The following is a 17,271-nucleotide window of genomic DNA, read 5'->3' as shown; positions in this document are numbered from 1 at the left end:
CCGGCCGCCCGGGCCGCTGGGGGTGGGGCGATGTCTGGGGGGCTCCCTTTCAGCCCCGGAGCCCCCGTCCACTGTGCCTTCGGCCGGTCACATCTCTCTCCCCCCACGCCCTGATCCGCCCTCCACCTTCCTCCCCTCCAGGTTCTGGGCCAGAGAAGGGGCGACAGCCGGGCACCCCCCGAATGGACAATTTTTCCTTCTGTCGACGGCAGGGGCAGGCCTAGTTTGACCCTGACAGTCCTCCCATTAAGGTAGGTGTGAGTCCTTGCCCAGACCGTGAGGGAGATTTGGGGGGCTCTGGCCTGCAGCCCAGGGAGGGCGGAACCCCAAACCCGCCGGGCTGGTTCTGCGGCCCCGCCCCCCCAGCTGCGAGCGCTTAGGGCCGCCTGCTGGGCCGCCAGGGCCATCCATCCCCGCCTGTCAGCTTCTGTTGTCAGGCATTTGGGGCGTGCAATTCTCTGCCGAATTTAGCAGCATACGAGAGGCTCCACTTGCAAGTATTTCCCAGTTGTGTGTTTTTCGGCGGGGGGAGGGCCCTGGGTGCCTCCTACTTCTAAAAGACACAGGTCACTGCCAGAAAGCCCAACTGTGTTGTGGCCTCCCTTCCAGCCGTCCCCGTGGGGCATTTGGGGTGACAGTGTGAGCCATCCTCGGATGTCTGGCTGCTAGGGAGGCAAAGAACAGAGATCCGGGGTCCCAGCCAGCTTTCTTTATGAAAGGGCCGTCCTTGACGCTTCACCACCTTCCTGGGATTCTTGTTTTCTTCTCCAGTCCCCAGATGGGCAGGCCTGTATATAAGCCTTAGTGTTTAGAACCGGACAAAGCTGGATTTGAAACCTGGCGAGCCATTGAACAGCTTATGGCCTTGCGTAAGCGGCATAGCCTCCAAGCCTGTTTCTCCATCTCCAAAAACAGGGCTAGATCAGTGATTCTTAGTCTGGAACCGGCATCAGAATCCCACCCGAAGGGGGACTCATTGAAAATGGACCACCGGGCCTGGTGCCTGAGTGTCTGATTCAGTGGGTGGGTCCTGAGGACTGGCATTTCTAACAAGTTCCCAGGTGAGGCTGATGCTGTGGTCAGAACACGTTTTGAGACCCCAGCCTGGTAACACCTGGGGTTTTGACGCAGAAGTGCCAAGTTCCACGCTTGGCACATAGTAATTGATTTCATTCTAACACTAGCCGACTTCACATACTGAATAGTTTCCCATCTCAGCGTTTGAGAAGCTCCACAGCTGGAGATGGCGGCCCTTGGTCTGGGACCCCCCCATGTGATCTCTGCTTTGTGATTGCGTTGATGAACCATTTGCGTCCAGGTGCTCCAGATCACACCACTCCCCTATTTGGGAGGTGTGCCCCACTCCTGCTGTGAGGGCTACACTGAGCTCTGGGGACCTGTGGGGATAAACAGGGAGACCTTGCTAAAGGTATCTTGGTGCTAAGGGAGATAGTTCGCCGTGAGCTAGGATCTCGATAGTGCTGGTGACCTTGGGTGAGTGTCTCCCTTTAAAATGATAAGGATGCCTGCTGGAAAGGGTGGGTGGGAGGATTAAGTGCCTTAAGGAGGCCCTCCTCCCAAACTTTTAGTTGGCCTTCCTTGTGGTTGTGGTTATTGCTGGGAGTGGCTGCAGGGGGTGGGCGCTGGGCTGCCTCAGAGCTCCCCCGCCCCACCAGTCCACCTGCGGAAGCACATGTCCCTGCCTCAGGGCAAAGGGGAATCTAGCGCTCCGGCTCCCGGGGAAGGCAGCCCATGCGGTTCTCCTCTGGAGTGGTTGAGTCCAGCTGGAGGTAGAGGCCTTTCCCCAGCCGCACAGGCTGTTCCATAGTGGGGTCAAGATTTGGGTCACACACCCATGATCCGGGGAGAAGTGACTCGCCCAAGGTCACAAGGCCACCACCAGTAGAGCCAGGATGGGGTTCCAGGTGGCTTGACTTGGCAGCCAGCGCCTGTGCCCATGGCACCCCCTCACCCCAGCTGTCTGGGTTATTTTGGGCTTCCTCCCGTGCCAGCTGTCTGCTGGCATCCCTGCCCAGGACTGTCTGGTTGGAAGTAACCGGCGTGGTGCTGTTGGCTCCTCCTCTGAGGGCCAGGGCTGGGTCTTCAATCCCCGATGAGCTGTCCTGGGTCCAGCTCCTTTGCTGGGAGGGAAGGGTGTTCCTGCCCAGACTCCCCTCTGCACAAGTACAGCAAGAGGGCGAAAGCACCTGATAAAAATTGAGGTTCACATTGTTAATGTCCCAAAAGCCTCTTCTATACTCCCTGAAACCTGTTTTACATTTGGCTCTGCAGAGTCTTCGATGCTCTCTGGGTGGGGTCTTTACTGCCCACCTGCTTTGGATAATTAAGTAATTGACGTACGTCTCTCTCCCAGCTGCACCCTGGAGGGCTCCAGCCAGTTTCTCCCCTCCCTGGATCCAATCAGGGAGCTGTTGGGTGCTCAGCTGTGGTCTGGATGTGGTTCTCAGCGCGGTGTCGGGACCCACCTGGCTGGACTGTACTCCTCTACTCCTCTCCCTGTACCCTCTCCCTGTGCTTTGGTCCCTTTTCTTTGTCCCCCCACCATCACCTCCTGGGGCAGGGAGGGTGGGGCAGTTTGTCCTCTTGCTGCTGTTCCTGCTGGTCCCTCGAGGGCGCCCCGCCCACCGGTCACCCAGCGAACGTGGGGCGGGGCTGCTCCTGGCGCCCGGCCCTGAGGCCTGCAGAGAGAGGGCCACGCCAGCGGAAGGGCCGGCCAGGAGGTGGCAGGACTTGCTTTACTACTGAGTCGCTGGCGTCCCCGCCTCTTCCGGCCCCTCCGCCCGGAATCCTAGTGCGGAACGTGACCTTTCGGACCCTCTGGGTGGAGACACAGCCTCTGCCTAGGCTGTGCAGTGAGACGGCCCCACCATCTCAAGTCGCCTGGCCCAGTGCGTCTCTAGCTGGCATGTGACCTCCAGCAAACTCCTGCACCTGAGCGCTGGGAGGAGCAGGTCCGGCAATAGGCAATAATTTTTTTTTTTTTTTTTTTGAGATAGAGTTTCACTCTTGTTGACCAGGCAATGGTGCATCTGGGCTCACCGCAGCCGCCGCCTCCAGAGTTCAAGCGATTCTTAGCCTCAGCCTCAGAGTAGCTGGGATTACAGGCATGTGCCACCATGCCCGGCTAATTTTGTATTTTTAGAGACAGGGTTTCTCCATGTTGGTCAGGCTGGTCTCGAACTGACCTCAGGTGATCCGCCCGCCTCGGCCTCCCGAAGTGCTGGATTCCAGGCGTGAGCCGCCGCGCCCGGCAGACAATAACGTTCTGAGTTGTTGCTGAATCTGGCTTTTGTGAGGGGAACTTTTAGCACTCAAGGAGTGGCCTTGCCTCTGGCCCGTCCCCAAGTGCTCATGGGCAGCCAAGGCGGGGGGACTGCTCGGGCTTGGTAGATGTACTTGCCAGGCCAGCTCCCGTCCCGGGGACCTCAGGGAGTAGCTTCATCCCTGAAGGCTCAGTGTCTCCTGCCTCATGTGGGTGGCCCCTCTGCAGGGTTCTCAGGCACCCAGGGAAGTGGGTGCCACAGCCTCACTGGGGCTGGCTGGGCTTTGCTCTGACAACACAGCAGTGGCTAAGCCCCTCAGCTCTCCGGGGCTCGGTTTCCCTGTTGGCCGCACTATGGCGTAGGCCCCGGTGTGGACACCGATGAGCTGACCCCCCACAAATACCACTTGGCCGCTCCCCCAGGCTTCAGTGACCCAAGAGCCCTTGTGTGAAGAACCAGCTTAAAGAATCTTTCTTGCCTTCTCAAACTCTCCAGGAATTCCTGGTGACTGGAAGGGGAGTGACACGGGTCCTCAACCTCTAGCAGGTAAGGGAGCTGCCTCCTGGGTGGGTGTGCCCAGTTCCTCAGCGGGCCCAGCGGGGCCCAGCCTCCAAGGAAGCTCCGAGCAGCTGGCTTAGCTCTGAGGTATTTTTAGCTACAGATCCAGCCCCTTCCATCACCACAACAGTCGAGTCCAAATCAAACGCGCTCCAGGCAGGTGGGACTGGGGTTCTGCCAGCCTCCTGGCCAGCAGGGGTGGGTAGGCAGACTGGGGCCAGTATCGGCTGTTCTGCCTGGGCCCAGGCCGGGCTGGGAAAGCACACTTGTTCTCATTTCCCGCCTCCACTTTCGTGCCAGCTTGTGCTGTCATAAGCAGAGATTCACAGCCCCATTTCTTGGATGGAAAAAGTGGATACTGAGGTCTGAGGCTTTTGAGGACAGTCAGGAGCCCCCCTTTGGGCTCGAGTGACCCACTCACCAGCTTCTGGTCCTCTTCCACCACCTGGAATGCCTTGGCTACCTCCTGTGGTCCTAGGGAACCTCGGCCCCAGCCCTGCCTCCCCAGCCAGTCACAGCTCCTCCCTGGTCACCCTGGGGACCTCAGGGCCCGGCTGGTGGCTGTGCTCCTCTCCTTCTGTCCCCCAGTCCCATGGAGCCTGGCAGGCAACTCCTCCATGATCTGAACCCCGTTACCTTGACAGCCCTGCCTGGCCTCCCCTCTCATGGCCCAGCCACCCCAGAACCTGAAGAGGTTTTCTAGCTGCCGTGCATTTGTCAGGCCGGGTTACCCACCCTACTTTTCCTGCCTGCCCTCCAGTGCTGCCAAGCCCAGTGTGCCAGCCAGCACTCAGCCTTCTGTAAAGGGTTCCCCTCTCCCAACCTGACTTCCTGGAAAGCTGGAGCATAACTGCCTCTCAATAAACGTGTTGCGAAAAAGGAGTGGATAAGTTGCTGTGCATTTGTCTAGGGGGTGCTTGACCCAAGAGACTCCCCTTTGCCCAGTGCCCGGAGAGGGCGTCCACTGAGAATCTGGGGTGCCTTCTGGCCTCCCCTTCCCAGCTCTGCCGTGGTCTTGGGATTCTGTGGGCGGTCGCTGCTGCCCTCTGGTGGTCAGACCGTGCCTTCCTTGCAGCGGCTGAGAACCTTGACCATGGAACTGCCAGGTTGGCGGTTTTCCTCCACGAAAGTGAGGTTTACATGAGCCTTGCCGGGATCTTGAAAACTGGGAGTCTTTGGGGTGGGATCGCCAGCAAAAAGATCTTGAGTCCTGCCAGCCCCTATCTGCGGAAACTACGGAAGGTCACTTGCCCCCAACTATGCTGCTATTGAGGTTTTGTTAGAAATGGGCTCTTCTACCCCAGCTGGTAGGATCCAACTCTCGGCCATGCTCCCGTGCCTATCTGCCGTGGAGCAGCTCCAGGGAGGTCCCTCTGCCACCCTGTCCACTCACCTGGCTGGTGCAGAGGGCAGTCATCCTGCCCGGGGTGAGGGGTAAGACGAGGGGTGGGGGTTACGGGTGATTCAGCCAGCAGCCCTGATAGCACTGCCTACAGTAAGTGCTCAACAAAAGCTGTTTTGATCATGGGACGGGAGAGTTGGGGGGATTCCTGAGATGAAGGACATGTGGCTGCTGGCAAGGAAACGCATTTTCTTACATTTCTTGATGGGTGTGGGGTTAGTCTCCAAAGCTCAAGGAGAGGGATCAAGCTGACTTCAACTAGAGCTACTCCAACCTGCCCCTCCCTGACGGCGTCTTGCGTGGTTCACGCCTCTGGCTCCTGTCGGAAGGAGGCGCCCGCCCTTCGTGGTTTGGGGTCAACCTGCGGCCGGCGCCGAGACGATTGCCCGGCAGAGGGCGCTGGACGTCCACCCTGCAGCCCGGGGTCGGGGTGCGGGTAAGCGGAGCCCAGTTCCACACCCCGAACCCGCGTACACGCAGGCGTCCCTAGCCCAGGCGAGGTGGGCAGACACGACCCTCGCGTCAGCATCTTCCCTGGTGCCACCGCAGCTACCTCCTGTGGGGAAACTGAGGCCAGAGGCGGACATGCGCCAAGCCACGCCGCTGGGGCAGTGCAAAGTTGGGCTCTTCCCAGAGCTCGAGGCCTGGGGCTCCTCGCACCAGGTGCACAGCCAGCCAATCCGGGAGGTCCTGTCTGGCCGCGCCGGCCAATCAGAGGGTCCCTGCCGTAGGCGGAGCCTGCCAATCAGGGGCACCTGGAGTCGCTGGGCAGCCACGATCGGGTCTCGCCGGCGAGGGGCGCGCCGTGACGCGCAGAGGGTGGCGGTGGGATGGGGGTGGGAGCTTCTCTCGCAGCTGAGCCCCGTTTCTCCGGTGCCGCAGTATCCCTGGGACTGAGAGCTGAATACCCACACCCAGGGCTGGGACCTTAGCAGAAAGGAAACTGAGGCTGGGAGGTCGGCCGGGAGGCTGCCTGGCGGAGGTGGCGCCGCTCTGAGTGGGCGGGGCTAGTTCCGGCCCCGCCCCGCCCCCGACCTCTTGGCTCCGCTAGTGCTGGGCGCGCAGCCGCCAGTGCTGCGGGCTCCGGGCTATGGATGCCCCCGGGGCCCCGGCCCCGACCGCCGCCCCCGGTCCGGGCAGGAAGGAGCTGAAGATCGTGATCGTGGGTGACGGCGGCTGCGGCAAGACCTCGCTGCTCATGGTGTACAGCCAGGGCTCCTTCCCCGAGGTGAGGCCCGCAGCGGGGCTGGGGTGGGGGCGATGGACGCCCCTCAGCCTGAGCCCAGAGCCCCGACCCTCGGTCCCCGGCGTCGCGAGTACGGAGAGGCGGCCGCCACCCCGGGGCGCCCCTCGGGAATTCCAGAGCCCAGCGGGGTGAGGGCGTGCTGATCCGGGACGAGTGAGGGGGGTGGACAGTGGGTTTAGTTGGAACCTTGGCCCCCGCAGGCCCCACTAAGGACCAACCGACCCCCTCTCCCGCAGCACTATGCCCCGTCGGTGTTCGAGAAGTACACGGCCAGCGTGACCGTTGGCACCAAGGAAGTCACCCTGAATCTCTACGACACGGCCGGTGAGTGCGTCTGCGCCCCCGGGGTCCCGGGGGTCCGCCCGCCCGAAGGGTTTCCCCTCCCGGGCGTCCCCCACCGGGCGTCCCTGCCCAGCAGCCTTGCCAGGGTCCTGGCCGGCTCTTCACTCCTGGAGGCCGCTCAGGGGCGCTGGCTGCGCGACCCTAGAGGCCAAGCCCTATATATAAGTGGAGAGTGTGGAGGAGGAGGTGAACTCCGGGGCCACCCTCCCAGCTCTGTGCTGAGAGCCCACAGCTCGTTCCTCTGTTGTGGTTCTAGAAAGCAGTGGGCTGCTCTTGGGCCTCCCATGGTTCCAGGATTGCTGCGCTGCCTGCTGTGGTCTCTGCAGACTCTGTGGGCTGCAGATTTGAGCCCCCTGGTGCTCGGATTGCCTGGGCTGTGTGTCTGGGTCTTGTGGTTCTGGAATGCTCCCGGCTGCAAATCAGCCTGTGGCTCCAGGGCTCTGTGGCCCGCGCTCTGCAGCCTGAGGCTCTGGGGTCCTGTGGATGCGAGTTCTGTGTCTGCAACTCCCAGGATTCCACGGCTTGCAGTTGGTGGTTCTGGAATTGTGTGGCTACAATTATTTCTGTGCTTTCCCAGTTCCCTGGGACAAAACCAGACAGTGTAGAAAATGAACTGAGGAAGGAACAGAGCACTGGGGGCAGGGGCCCCACACCAGGCTCTGCCTGCCACCTGCAGCCCCCCGTGGGTGGTCTACGGATTTATGTGCAATTGCTTGGGAGTCGGTGTTGTGAGGGGCGGGGACGGGAGAAACGCAGTCAGTGGGAGGACCCTGACTCCCTTCTGGGCTTCATCAACATTGGGGACCAAAGGTTGACATCCCCAGGTGAGGCCTCACCCCACCTCTGTGACTCAGTGTTTAGTGACCTGCAGGGAACCACGTCACCAGGTGGCCCTCTCCTGCCAGCCAAGCCTTGTATGTGTGAGGTGAGGTCAGACACTGACGTAGGATGGAACCAAAATCCAGACACCTCCACCCCTAGGTAGACCTTGGAGAGGACCCGAAAAGGGGCTGTTCTAGCTCAGAGCCCCCTCCATTCCGACTTCAGCAGGTCCTACCGTGGTCTCTGAGAAACCTGTCTTTGTGGGATGTGGGCCCTGTAGGGCCACCCCCAAAACAGGGCCTGTCTCTAGCCCCTGGTGAGCTGAGAGAGCTGAGACATCAGAGGAATTCCCGAGGCGTGGCCCAGAGGGTAGTAAGAGTCATGGTCTGGGACACTTTTACTTTCATGTTTCTTGTCCAGGAGCCAGGGAGGGGCAAGGTCATTAACCCCACTTTTTGAGTCAAGTGCTCCTGAGTGGAGACATTTACAGCAGCCCACTGCCCTGCAAGAGCCAGGAGGCTTTTTCTTTCCTCCTCCTCTGCCCTCAGGGCCTCCCCTATCAGGTCCCGGGGTTCACTGTTCAGGGCAGCCTCCACATCATGAGAACAGGGATGGCCTTTCTGGCCTTTCCCAGAGAGCGATGCTCAAGGAACATGTCAGAGTAGATTGTGGTGTGGAGATTCTGGAAAGCTGCAAGGTGATGTAGGAAGAACTTGTGCAAAGAGCTGCTACCGGAGGGATGGAGGAGCGTCCCCTGCTACAGTTACCAGGAGCAGGCGACCACCGGCACTATGGGGATCCCATCCACGGTCCCATCCTGTTCCTGCCACCCTCTTTGGAGTCAGATCTGGGCTTTGACCGCAGCTCTATTGGCTACGTATCATTGGGGATGTCTGGGCCTCAGTTTCCTGATCTGTCATGAGCACTAAGAGGGTCATGAGGATTAAATCAGATTAATATATTATGTCCACCGACCTGCCCGACATGGTGAAACCCCATCTCTACTAAAAATCCAAAAATTAGCTGGGCATGATGGCGGGCACCTGTAATCCCAGCTACTCGGGAGGCTGAGGCAGGAGAATCATTTGAACCCAGGAGGTGGAGCTTGCAGTGAGCCGAGATTGTGCCATTGCACTCCAGCCTGGGCGACAGGGCGAGACTCCGTTTCCTAGCACTTTGGGAGGCTGAGGCAGGAGGATTGCTTGAAGCCAGGAGTTCAAGACCAGCCTGGGCAACATGACGAAACCCCATCTCTACTAAAAATACAAAAAATACAAAAATTAGCCAGGATTGCTTGAACCCAGGAGGCAGAAGTTGCAGTGAGTTAAGATCACGCCACTGCATTCCAGCCTGGGCAACAGAGCGTGACCCTGTTTCAAAAAATTAAAAATAAAAAAAATTAAAAAGACCCTTCTACCATCCCTGCCCAGCCCTAGCTCGATCCTGTGCTTTGGAATCTACAGTGCCATGCCCTGAGCTGGCCCCCAGCCCCTGCTGCAGTGGGGAGATCTGTCTTCCCTGGCAAGTCTCTTCCAAGCAGCAGAGAAGCAGGGCTCATGGGAGGAGGTTGGCCTCATAGTCTGACAGACCAAGGAGGGGTACCCAGGGAGAAGAAATCTGGCTGCTCCCTGTAGGGGGTGTCCCCCCATGACCGGGGAAGGCCTGCTCATAGGAGGAAATTCCCTGGTCAGTGAGTGCCACCAGGGAGAGCCCAGGTCCCAGTGCTTGTCATGGAGCAAGGCTTGGAAGGTGATGGAATGAATGGGTAATAGATCCAAATGCCGGAGATGATTTATCTCTGCCTGCAGGTGGACGGCTCTCGGGAGAACATGACAGAAAGCCATGGCCAGGAGGTCACATAGAGAGAGGCAAAAGGCCAAGAGGGTGAGGGAATGGCCAAGCCAGAAATGAGTCTAGTAAACGTAGTTGTAGAAAGTTCTAGAACCCAATGGGCTACACCCAGTGGCGGAAGGGGCGTCTTCCCAACTGGTGGCCACCAGAGCTGTGAGACAGGGGTGGCTCTCGGAGGCTGAATTTCTCCACACCCAGACCTGCCCACAGGAGCCCTGGTGGAAGGCCTGTCTGGCTGTCTCCATCCTGAGGAAGTAGTTAGGGACACCACAGCGGAGGGTGGGCAGATGGGGTGACAGGGCTCTCAGGGCTCAGAGGGGAAAGGGCGGGGGCCGTGGCACCCACTGCTCTGTTGGCCTCACCCGGGCCCCGACATCCTCTGAGGCAGGAAGCTGCGGTGAAGTCTGAAGTTTCCTGGGCAGGGAGAGGCGGGGTGAGGTGGGCTGTGAAGACGCAGATGGGAGACTGAGCTTATCGGGGCCAAGGTGTGGGGTCCAGGGTTGGAGGGGCACAGAATGGGGTGGGGGTTGCCCTGGGAGCAGTGGTCCCCTTCTCAGCCTGAGATGGGAACAGAAAGAAAATTGGCGGGCCATGGAGTAGGAGTTGCTAAGACAAGGAACCAGGGACAGGTGGGCGTCGTGAGCCCCAGAAGCACCGGAGGCCTGGGCTGAGCCAAGGCTGGGGTCACCCAGAAGGTGGTCTCAACTCCCAGTTGGGGCTGCGCAGCCCCTGTCTTCCTGGGGAAGCACCGGTGGCCCCAGCAGAGTGAGTAAAAGTGGGTTCCTCTTCTGACAGCTTCCCTTCTCACGCTGCCAGCACCCCTCCCTGACCAACGCCCCAGCTGGAGCTGGGGGCCACCTGCCCTGTGTGTCCTCCTGAAGATTTGAGGTCTTCTCTCCTTAACTCTGCCCTGGGCCTTAGAGACCCCTGTCCCTGGAAGCAGGACTGCCTTGGCAAAGCCTCATCCCACCAAGAAAATAGTCCTGTGTGCGGCATGAGCCTCCCTTCCCCCAGCCCTGCCGCAGCACCGCCCAAGTGTACGTCAGGACGATGGGCGGCTTCACGGGCCTAGAGACTTCCTCACCAGAAGCACGTGCATCCTTTGCGTATAATTCCTGGGTTTTTTTTGGTTTTTGGTTTTTGGTTTTTTTTTGGTGGGTAGGGGCTGTGGTTAGAGACAGGGTCTCGCTCTGTCACCCAGGCTGGAGTCTGTAGCATGATCATAACTCACTGCAGCCTCAGCCTCTTGGGCTCAAGTGATCCTCTCACCTCAGCCTCCCAAAGTGCTGAGATTACAGGTGTGAGCCACCATGCCTGGTCTCCTGGGCTGTTTTAATCTCTAAGCCCATCTGCAGTGGCTGGATGGGCCCCCCTGTGGCTACGGGCAGGTGACATAGACCCTTTCAGCCCCAGGATCATTTTTGTAGAATGTAGAGGGTAATGGTATCACCTGGTGGCTGGGAGGCCCGTAAAGCTTCTGGGTCCAAAGATTCTGGAGGTTCTGACCCCCCGCCATGCCAGGCTATTAACTTCTCCTGGAAGTTTCTGTTTCAAGAGTAACCCAATAGCCTTCTTCCTGCCTCCCAGCACTGCCCCCGACTCTGCCCCCGCCCCCGGCCCGGCACCTGCACCGGCACCGCTCCGGCTCCAAGCTCCAAGCTCCAAGCTCCAAGCTCCAAGTGTTGCCTCCCTTCTCCTGGGCTTTCACCTTCCAGATTAGGGGTGGGGTTATCACTGTTATCACCCCCCCTCCCAGATAAGGAAATTGACACCCAGAGAGGGAAATGTGGGCGTCAATTCGAGATGTGGAGGCTGCCCTGAACAGTCCCGCCCAGAATGTGCATGAGTGAATGGAACCTGACCCCCGACTCATATGAGAGAAGGTATTTATTAACAGTACACTCCCCCATCCCCAAGTGGGCATGGGATTGGTGCACCCGGAAGTACATCCTCTGCAGGCCTGGTCCCCCCAACCCCCCATGCCCCAAAGGCCCACACTGAATTCTAGGGAAGGCTGGGCTGGGCAGAGTCAAGCCAGGACGGCAACCTGGAGGAAGCGCTGGAGTCAGAGCTGGCTGCCTCTCCCTTCCCAGAGGCCCTCTTTCTTGAGAGGGCTGACATTTTTCCTCACCTGGTCAGGACTGGGACAAGTAGGGTGAGGATTCCTTCCTGTTTTCTGGGGTAGGCTAAGAAAAAAAAAATACCCCAGCAGGGTCCTCTGTTATTTACAAAGCTTCCCCTTAACTGTGTGGCCTGGGGCAAGTCACTCCAGCTCTCTATGCTTCCGTTTCTCAGCCTGTAAAATGGGGCCAACAATAGTGTCTACCTTGTAGGGTTTTTTGGGGAAAGATGAGTTAATCCAGGTGAATGGCTTCGGGCTAGACCTGGCATGTAACACAGAAGCCTTCATGGATAGGTGCTGCCAGAATCACAGTGGTCCACTCCTGCAGCCCCAGCTCCTCGGGAGGCTGAGGCAGGAGGATGGCTTGAGCCCAGGAGATTGAGGCTGGAGTGAGCTGTGATCACACCACTGCGCTCCAGCCTGGCAACAGAACAAAACCCTTTTTTTTTTTTTTTCCGAGGCAGAGTCTCACTCTGTTGCCCAGACTGGAGTGTAGTGGTTTGATCTCAGCTCACTGCAACCTCTGCCTCCCTAGCTCAAGTGATTCTCCTGCCTCAGCCTCCCAAGTAGCTAGGATTACAGGCATGTGCCACCACGCCCAGCTAATTTTTGTATTTTTAGTAGAGACAGCGTTTCATCATGTTGCCCAGGCTGGTCTTGAACTCTTGACCTCAAGTGATCCGCCCGCCTCAGCCTCCCAAAATGCTGGGATTACAAGCATGAGCCACGGCGCCCGGCCTAGACCGTGACTTTTATATGAGAGAGAGAGAGTCGATACTAAACATCTTTATTATTACTGTCATCAAGGCTCACTCACTTTTCGCATCTCCATTTCACAGATGAGGAAACTGAGGCCCAGAGGTTAATTCCCAGCTGGGAAGGCTGGGGACAGCTTCCTGGAAGAACTGGTGCTTTTAGAATGGCCTGGCAGGCAGCTGACCTTGGGGACTGGTTGGCCTCTGGCTCACAGGGTGCTTGTCTCTGACCTTGACGAAGGCCCCCTCCACCACTTGGGCTCTCAACAGGAAGAACTGTCCCCGCCCAGCGTACCTCCCCGGGGGACTGCTTGAATGAACACAGGTCAGGAAGTGGAATGCCCTTGCCAAGGCTGCAGGGGCACCTAAAGCCAGAGAGATGACTATTAACCCTCTTCACCCACTCCTTCCTTTGAGCCTTCCTTCACCGAATGTGTATTGCGCTCACCTGTGTTCCCAGGGGCACAACAGTGAACAGCACAGAGGTGGTTCCTGCCCGCCCAAGAGGCAAACAAAAACACCCAGAGAATTACTGTTTTTTTGTTTTTTATTTTTGTTTTTGCTTTGAGGCAGAGTTTCGCTCTGTCCCCCAGGCTGTAGTGAAATGGCACGATCTCAGCTCACCGCAACCTCAGCCTCCCAGGTTCAAGCGATTCTCTAGCCTCAGCCTCCCAAGTAGCTGGGACTACAGGTGCCCACCACCACACCCGGCTAGTTTTTGTATTTTTGGTAGAGACGAGGTTTCACCATGTTGGCCAGGCTGGTCTCGAACTCCTGACCTCAAGTGATCCACCTGCCTCCACCTCCCAAAGTGCTGGGATTACAGGTGTGAATCACCCCGCCTGGCCCCAGAGAAGTATTGTGAAATCAGGTAGGGGTGAGAGGCATGAGTAAAGCCCCCGTCACGTGGCAGACTGCCAAGGAGGCTGTTTCAGAGCAGTCAGGAAAGGTCTCTGGGAGGAGGCGACATTCCATAGAGCCCTGAAGGAGAGGAGGGAAGGAGCCACACTGTTCCCTGTTGAAAGAACCTCCTGGAGGAGTGAACAGCAAGGGCAGAGGCCCCAGGAGAGGCAGGCAGGCTGTGATTGCCTCCAGCGCTCCGGGGCTGACTTCTTCCTTCACCCGCTGCAGCCTGATGCCTGCCCCGCCACCTCCTGTCCTGATGTCACTGCAGGCTGTAGTTGCCAAACCCAGTGGGCAAGTCTCAACCCTTGTCTCTGCTGTGTGTGACAAGAGTGGAACAACCTTGACAGACGTGGCAGCTCATGCCTGTAACCCCAGCACTTTGGGAGGCTGAGGCAGGTGGATCACCTCAGGTCAGGAGTTTGAGACTAGCCTGGCCAACATGGTGAAACCCCGTCTCTACTAAAAATACAAAAGAAAGCCGGGCGCTATGGCTCACACCTGTAATCCCAGCACTTTGGGAGGCTGAGGCGGGTGGATCACGAGGTCAGGAGATTGAGACCATCCTGGCTAACACAGTGAAACCCCGCCTCTACTAAAAATACAAAAAATTAGCTTGGCGTGGTGGCGGGCACCTGTAGTCCCAGTTACATGGGAGGCTGAGGCAGGAGAATTGCTTGAACCTGGAAGGCGGAGGTTGCAGTGAGCCAAGATCGCACCACTGCACTCCAGCCTGGGTGACAGAGTGAGACTCTCTCTCAAAAATAAAATAAAATAATAAAAATACAAAAAAAATTAGCCAGGCACGTTGGCACCTGCCTTAGTCCCAGCTACTCAAGAGGCTGAGGCAGGAGAATCATTTGAACCCAGGAGGCGGAGCTTACAGTGAGCCGAGGTCGTGCCACTGCACTCCAGCCTGGGCAACCGAGCAAGACCCTGTCTCCAAAAAAAAAAAAAAAAAGTAAGGAAGTGAAGAAAAGAAAAAAAGAAATGAGAGAAGCCGTCCAAGGGGGCTCCATTTTACAAACTTATCCGAGGTTTCACTTTCTGTAGTTTCAGTTACCTGAGGTCTGAAAGTATTAAATGGAAAATTCCAGAAATAATTCATAAATTTGAGATCATGCACCGCTCTGAGTAGCGTGATGAGATTGCGCGCGGTCCCGCTGTATCCCACCAGGGATGTGATTCGCCCCTTCCTCTGTGTATCCCTGCTGGAGACACCACCTGCCCATGAGTCAGTCAGCAGCTGGCTCGGTAACAGGCCAGGCTGGTCTTGAACTCCTGAGTTCAAGTGATCCGCCCGCCTCGGCTTCCCAGAGTGCTGGGATTACAGGTGTGAGCCACGGTGCCTGGTCCCGTTTTATTTTATTATTATTGTTGTTAATCTCTTACTGTGCCTAAGTCATAAACTAAGCTGTCTTATAGGTGTGTACATATAGAAAAAAACAGCATATCTAGGGTTCTAGACTGTCCGTGGTTTCATACATCCACTGGGGGTCTTGGAATCCACCCTTGTGGGTTGGGGGGACTACTGTACCTGTTCGCTCCTGCCATAGTTGTAAAAGGGAATATGTTATGCCAGAACTATGAACCCCATTGTTACATCTTAAAGGACCAGAACCTATTTTTGCACAATACACGTTAGTGTGTATCAGCAGAAGGAACATCCCACTTGGAATTTCATGAGCTGGGGTTAACTCCTGGCCCAGTCACTGAGTCACTGACCTCAAGCGAGTCACTTCACTGCTGTGACTCTCAGGCTTTTCCTATGCAGTGCGAGTGTTCATCATTTCCCTGCCACATCTGGCTGTCATGCAAGGATTTTTTTTTTTTTTTTTTTCCTTTTTGAGACAAAGTCTCACTGTGTCACCCAGGCTGGAGTATAGTGGCATGATCTCGGGGCTCACTGCAACCTCCACCTCCCAGGTTCAAGCAATTCTCCTGCCTTAGCCTCTGGAGTAGCTGGGATTACAGGCACCTGCCACCACGCCCAGCTAATTTTTGTATTTTTAGTAGAGACGGGGTTTCACCATCTTGGTTAGGCTGGTCTCAAACTCCTGACCTCGTGATCCCCCTGCCTCGGCCTCCCAAAGTGCTGGGATTACAGGCGTGAGCCACCGTGCCCAGCTTTTTTTTTTTTTTTTTGAGACTGAGTCTCTCTCGGTTGCCAGGCTGGAGTTCAGTGGCGTGATCTTGGCTCACTGCAACCTCCACCTCCCAGGTTCAAGCAATTTTCCTGCCTCAGCTTCCCAAGTAGCTGGGACTACAGGCTCACACAACCACGCCCAGCTAATTTTTGTATTTTTAGTAGAGACAGGGGTTCATCATGTTGACGAGGATGGTCTCGATCTCTTGACCTCGTAATTCACCTGCCTCAGCCTCCCAAAGTGCTGGGATTACAGGCATGAGCCATCACGCCTTGCCAAGGATTTCTTAATATTTCTAGACTAAAGCACCCTGAAAACTGCATAGAGTATAGGATGTATTATTATAAAGACACATGCAGGGGGCAGGCAGTTATCCTCAAAAGGGAAAAAATGTAGCCGTTTAATCTGGATGTTTAAGAATAAAATGCTAGGGAGAAAATGGTGAAAAGAGCAATGGGGGAAGGACCTTCCAGTCCTGTGGAACAGCAAGCACAAAGGCCGGGGCATGAGAACTTCGTGGGTTTGAGAAACAGTGAGGTGGCGCTTTGACTGGACTGCAGTGAGCAAGTGGGTGTGGCAGAAGATGAAGTCAGGTGAACCAGGGGAGATGTTTGGATTTTATACAAAGAGCAATAGGGGCCAGGCATGGTGGCTCATGCCTATAATCCCAGCACTCTGGGAGGCCGAGGCAGGCGCATCACCAGAGGTCAGGAGTTCAAGACCAGCCTGGCCAAGATGGTGAAACCCTGTCTCTACTAAGAAAATACAAAAATTTCATGCCTGTAATCCCAGCACTTTGGGAGGTTGCGGTGAGCAGATCACCAGAGGTCAGGAGTTCGAGACCAGCCTGACCAACATGGAGAAATCCGTCTCTACTAAAAATACAAAATTAGCTGGGTGTGGTGGTACGTGCCTGTAGTCCTAGCTACTCAGGAGGCTGAGGCAGGAGAATCACTTGAACCTGGGAGGTGGAGGTTGTGGTAAGCCGAGATCGTGCCATTGTACTCCAGCCTGGGTAACAAGAACAAAACTGTCTCAAAAACAAAACAAAACAAACAAAAATTAGCCGGGCGTGGTGGCAAGCGCCTGTAATCTCAGCTACTTGGGAGGCTGTGGCAGAACTGCTTGAACCCGGCAGGCAGAGGTTGCAGTGAGCTGAGATTGGGACACTGCACTCCAGCCTGGGTGACAGAGCGAGGCTCTTGTCAAAAAAAAAAAAAAAATTGGGGGGGCAATAGGGAGTCATTGAAGATGCTTCTGTTGTGGAGAGGGGGGCAGGATAGGACTTGTGTTTTAAGATCCATCCAGCTGTCAGGTGGATAATGGATTCATCGAAGGGCTGTAGGCCAGGGACGAGGGACAGATGAGGGCTTAGATGAGGATGGTGTAGGGATGGGGTGGGGGTGGGGACAGTGGCCAGCAGTAGACAGGGCCCTGCTGTCCAGTAGAACTTTCTGCAGTGGAGGAAATGCCGTGCACCTGCACCAATCATTGTATTGGCCATGAGCCCCGGGTGGCAGTTCATCACCTGAAATGTGGCTTGTGCAACTGAGGAGCTGAATGCTTCATGTTCATTCATTTTTTTTTTAATTTTATTTTTTTCTGAGATAGAGTTTCGCTCTTGTCACCCAGGCTGGAGTGCAATGGCGTGATCTCCGGTCACTGCAACCTCTGCCTCCTGGGTTCAAGTGATTCTCCAGCTTCAGCCTCCCAAGTAGCTGGAACTACAGGCACCCACCACCACACCTGGCTAATTTTTGTATTTTAGTAGATACGGGGGTTTCACCATGTTGGCTAGGATGGTCTCAAACTCCTGACCTCAGGTGATCTGCCCGCCTC

At 56.7% G+C, this 17,271-nt stretch overlaps 1 protein-coding gene, 1 long non-coding RNA gene and 1 pseudogene across 4 annotated transcripts in view; all 3 read left to right on the top strand.

The window, feature by feature from the left end:
• Nucleotides 1-852, top strand: part of LOC105527959 — a 4,268-nt gene extending 3,416 nt beyond the window's left edge. The window contains exons 2-3 of one of the 2 annotated variants that reach the window (XR_001004298.1): nucleotides 142-251; nucleotides 425-852. This is a non-coding gene — a long non-coding RNA (uncharacterized LOC105527959). Of the gene's footprint in view, nucleotides 1-141; nucleotides 343-424 lie in introns of those variants that run through there. The other variant, XR_001004297.1, reaches the window with a different exon arrangement.
• A 1,438-nt stretch (nucleotides 853-2,290) lies between these two features.
• On the top strand, nucleotides 2,291-4,667 carry LOC105527960 (annotated as a pseudogene). Its single transcript, XR_001004299.1, has one exon. The product of XR_001004299.1 is annotated as an uncharacterized LOC105527960 (transcript).
• A 956-nt stretch (nucleotides 4,668-5,623) lies between these two features.
• Nucleotides 5,624-17,271, top strand: part of RHOF (ras homolog family member F (in filopodia)) — a 16,534-nt gene continuing 4,886 nt past the window's right edge. Inside the window, exons 1-3 of the mRNA XM_011964480.1 lie at nucleotides 5,624-5,744; nucleotides 6,127-6,472; nucleotides 6,727-6,814. Of these exons, the coding sequence (XP_011819870.1) occupies nucleotides 6,335-6,472; nucleotides 6,727-6,814 (226 nt within the window). The 5' untranslated portion in view covers nucleotides 5,624-5,744; nucleotides 6,127-6,334. The remainder of the gene's footprint in view (nucleotides 5,745-6,126; nucleotides 6,473-6,726; nucleotides 6,815-17,271) is intronic.

Source organism: Mandrillus leucophaeus, unplaced genomic scaffold (genome assembly GCF_000951045.1).
Source record: "Mandrillus leucophaeus isolate KB7577 unplaced genomic scaffold, Mleu.le_1.0 Scaffold7, whole genome shotgun sequence".
NCBI lineage: Eukaryota > Metazoa > Chordata > Mammalia > Primates > Cercopithecidae > Mandrillus > Mandrillus leucophaeus.
Note: the sequence above shows the minus strand (reverse complement) of the source record. Positions and strands in the feature narration are given on the sequence as shown.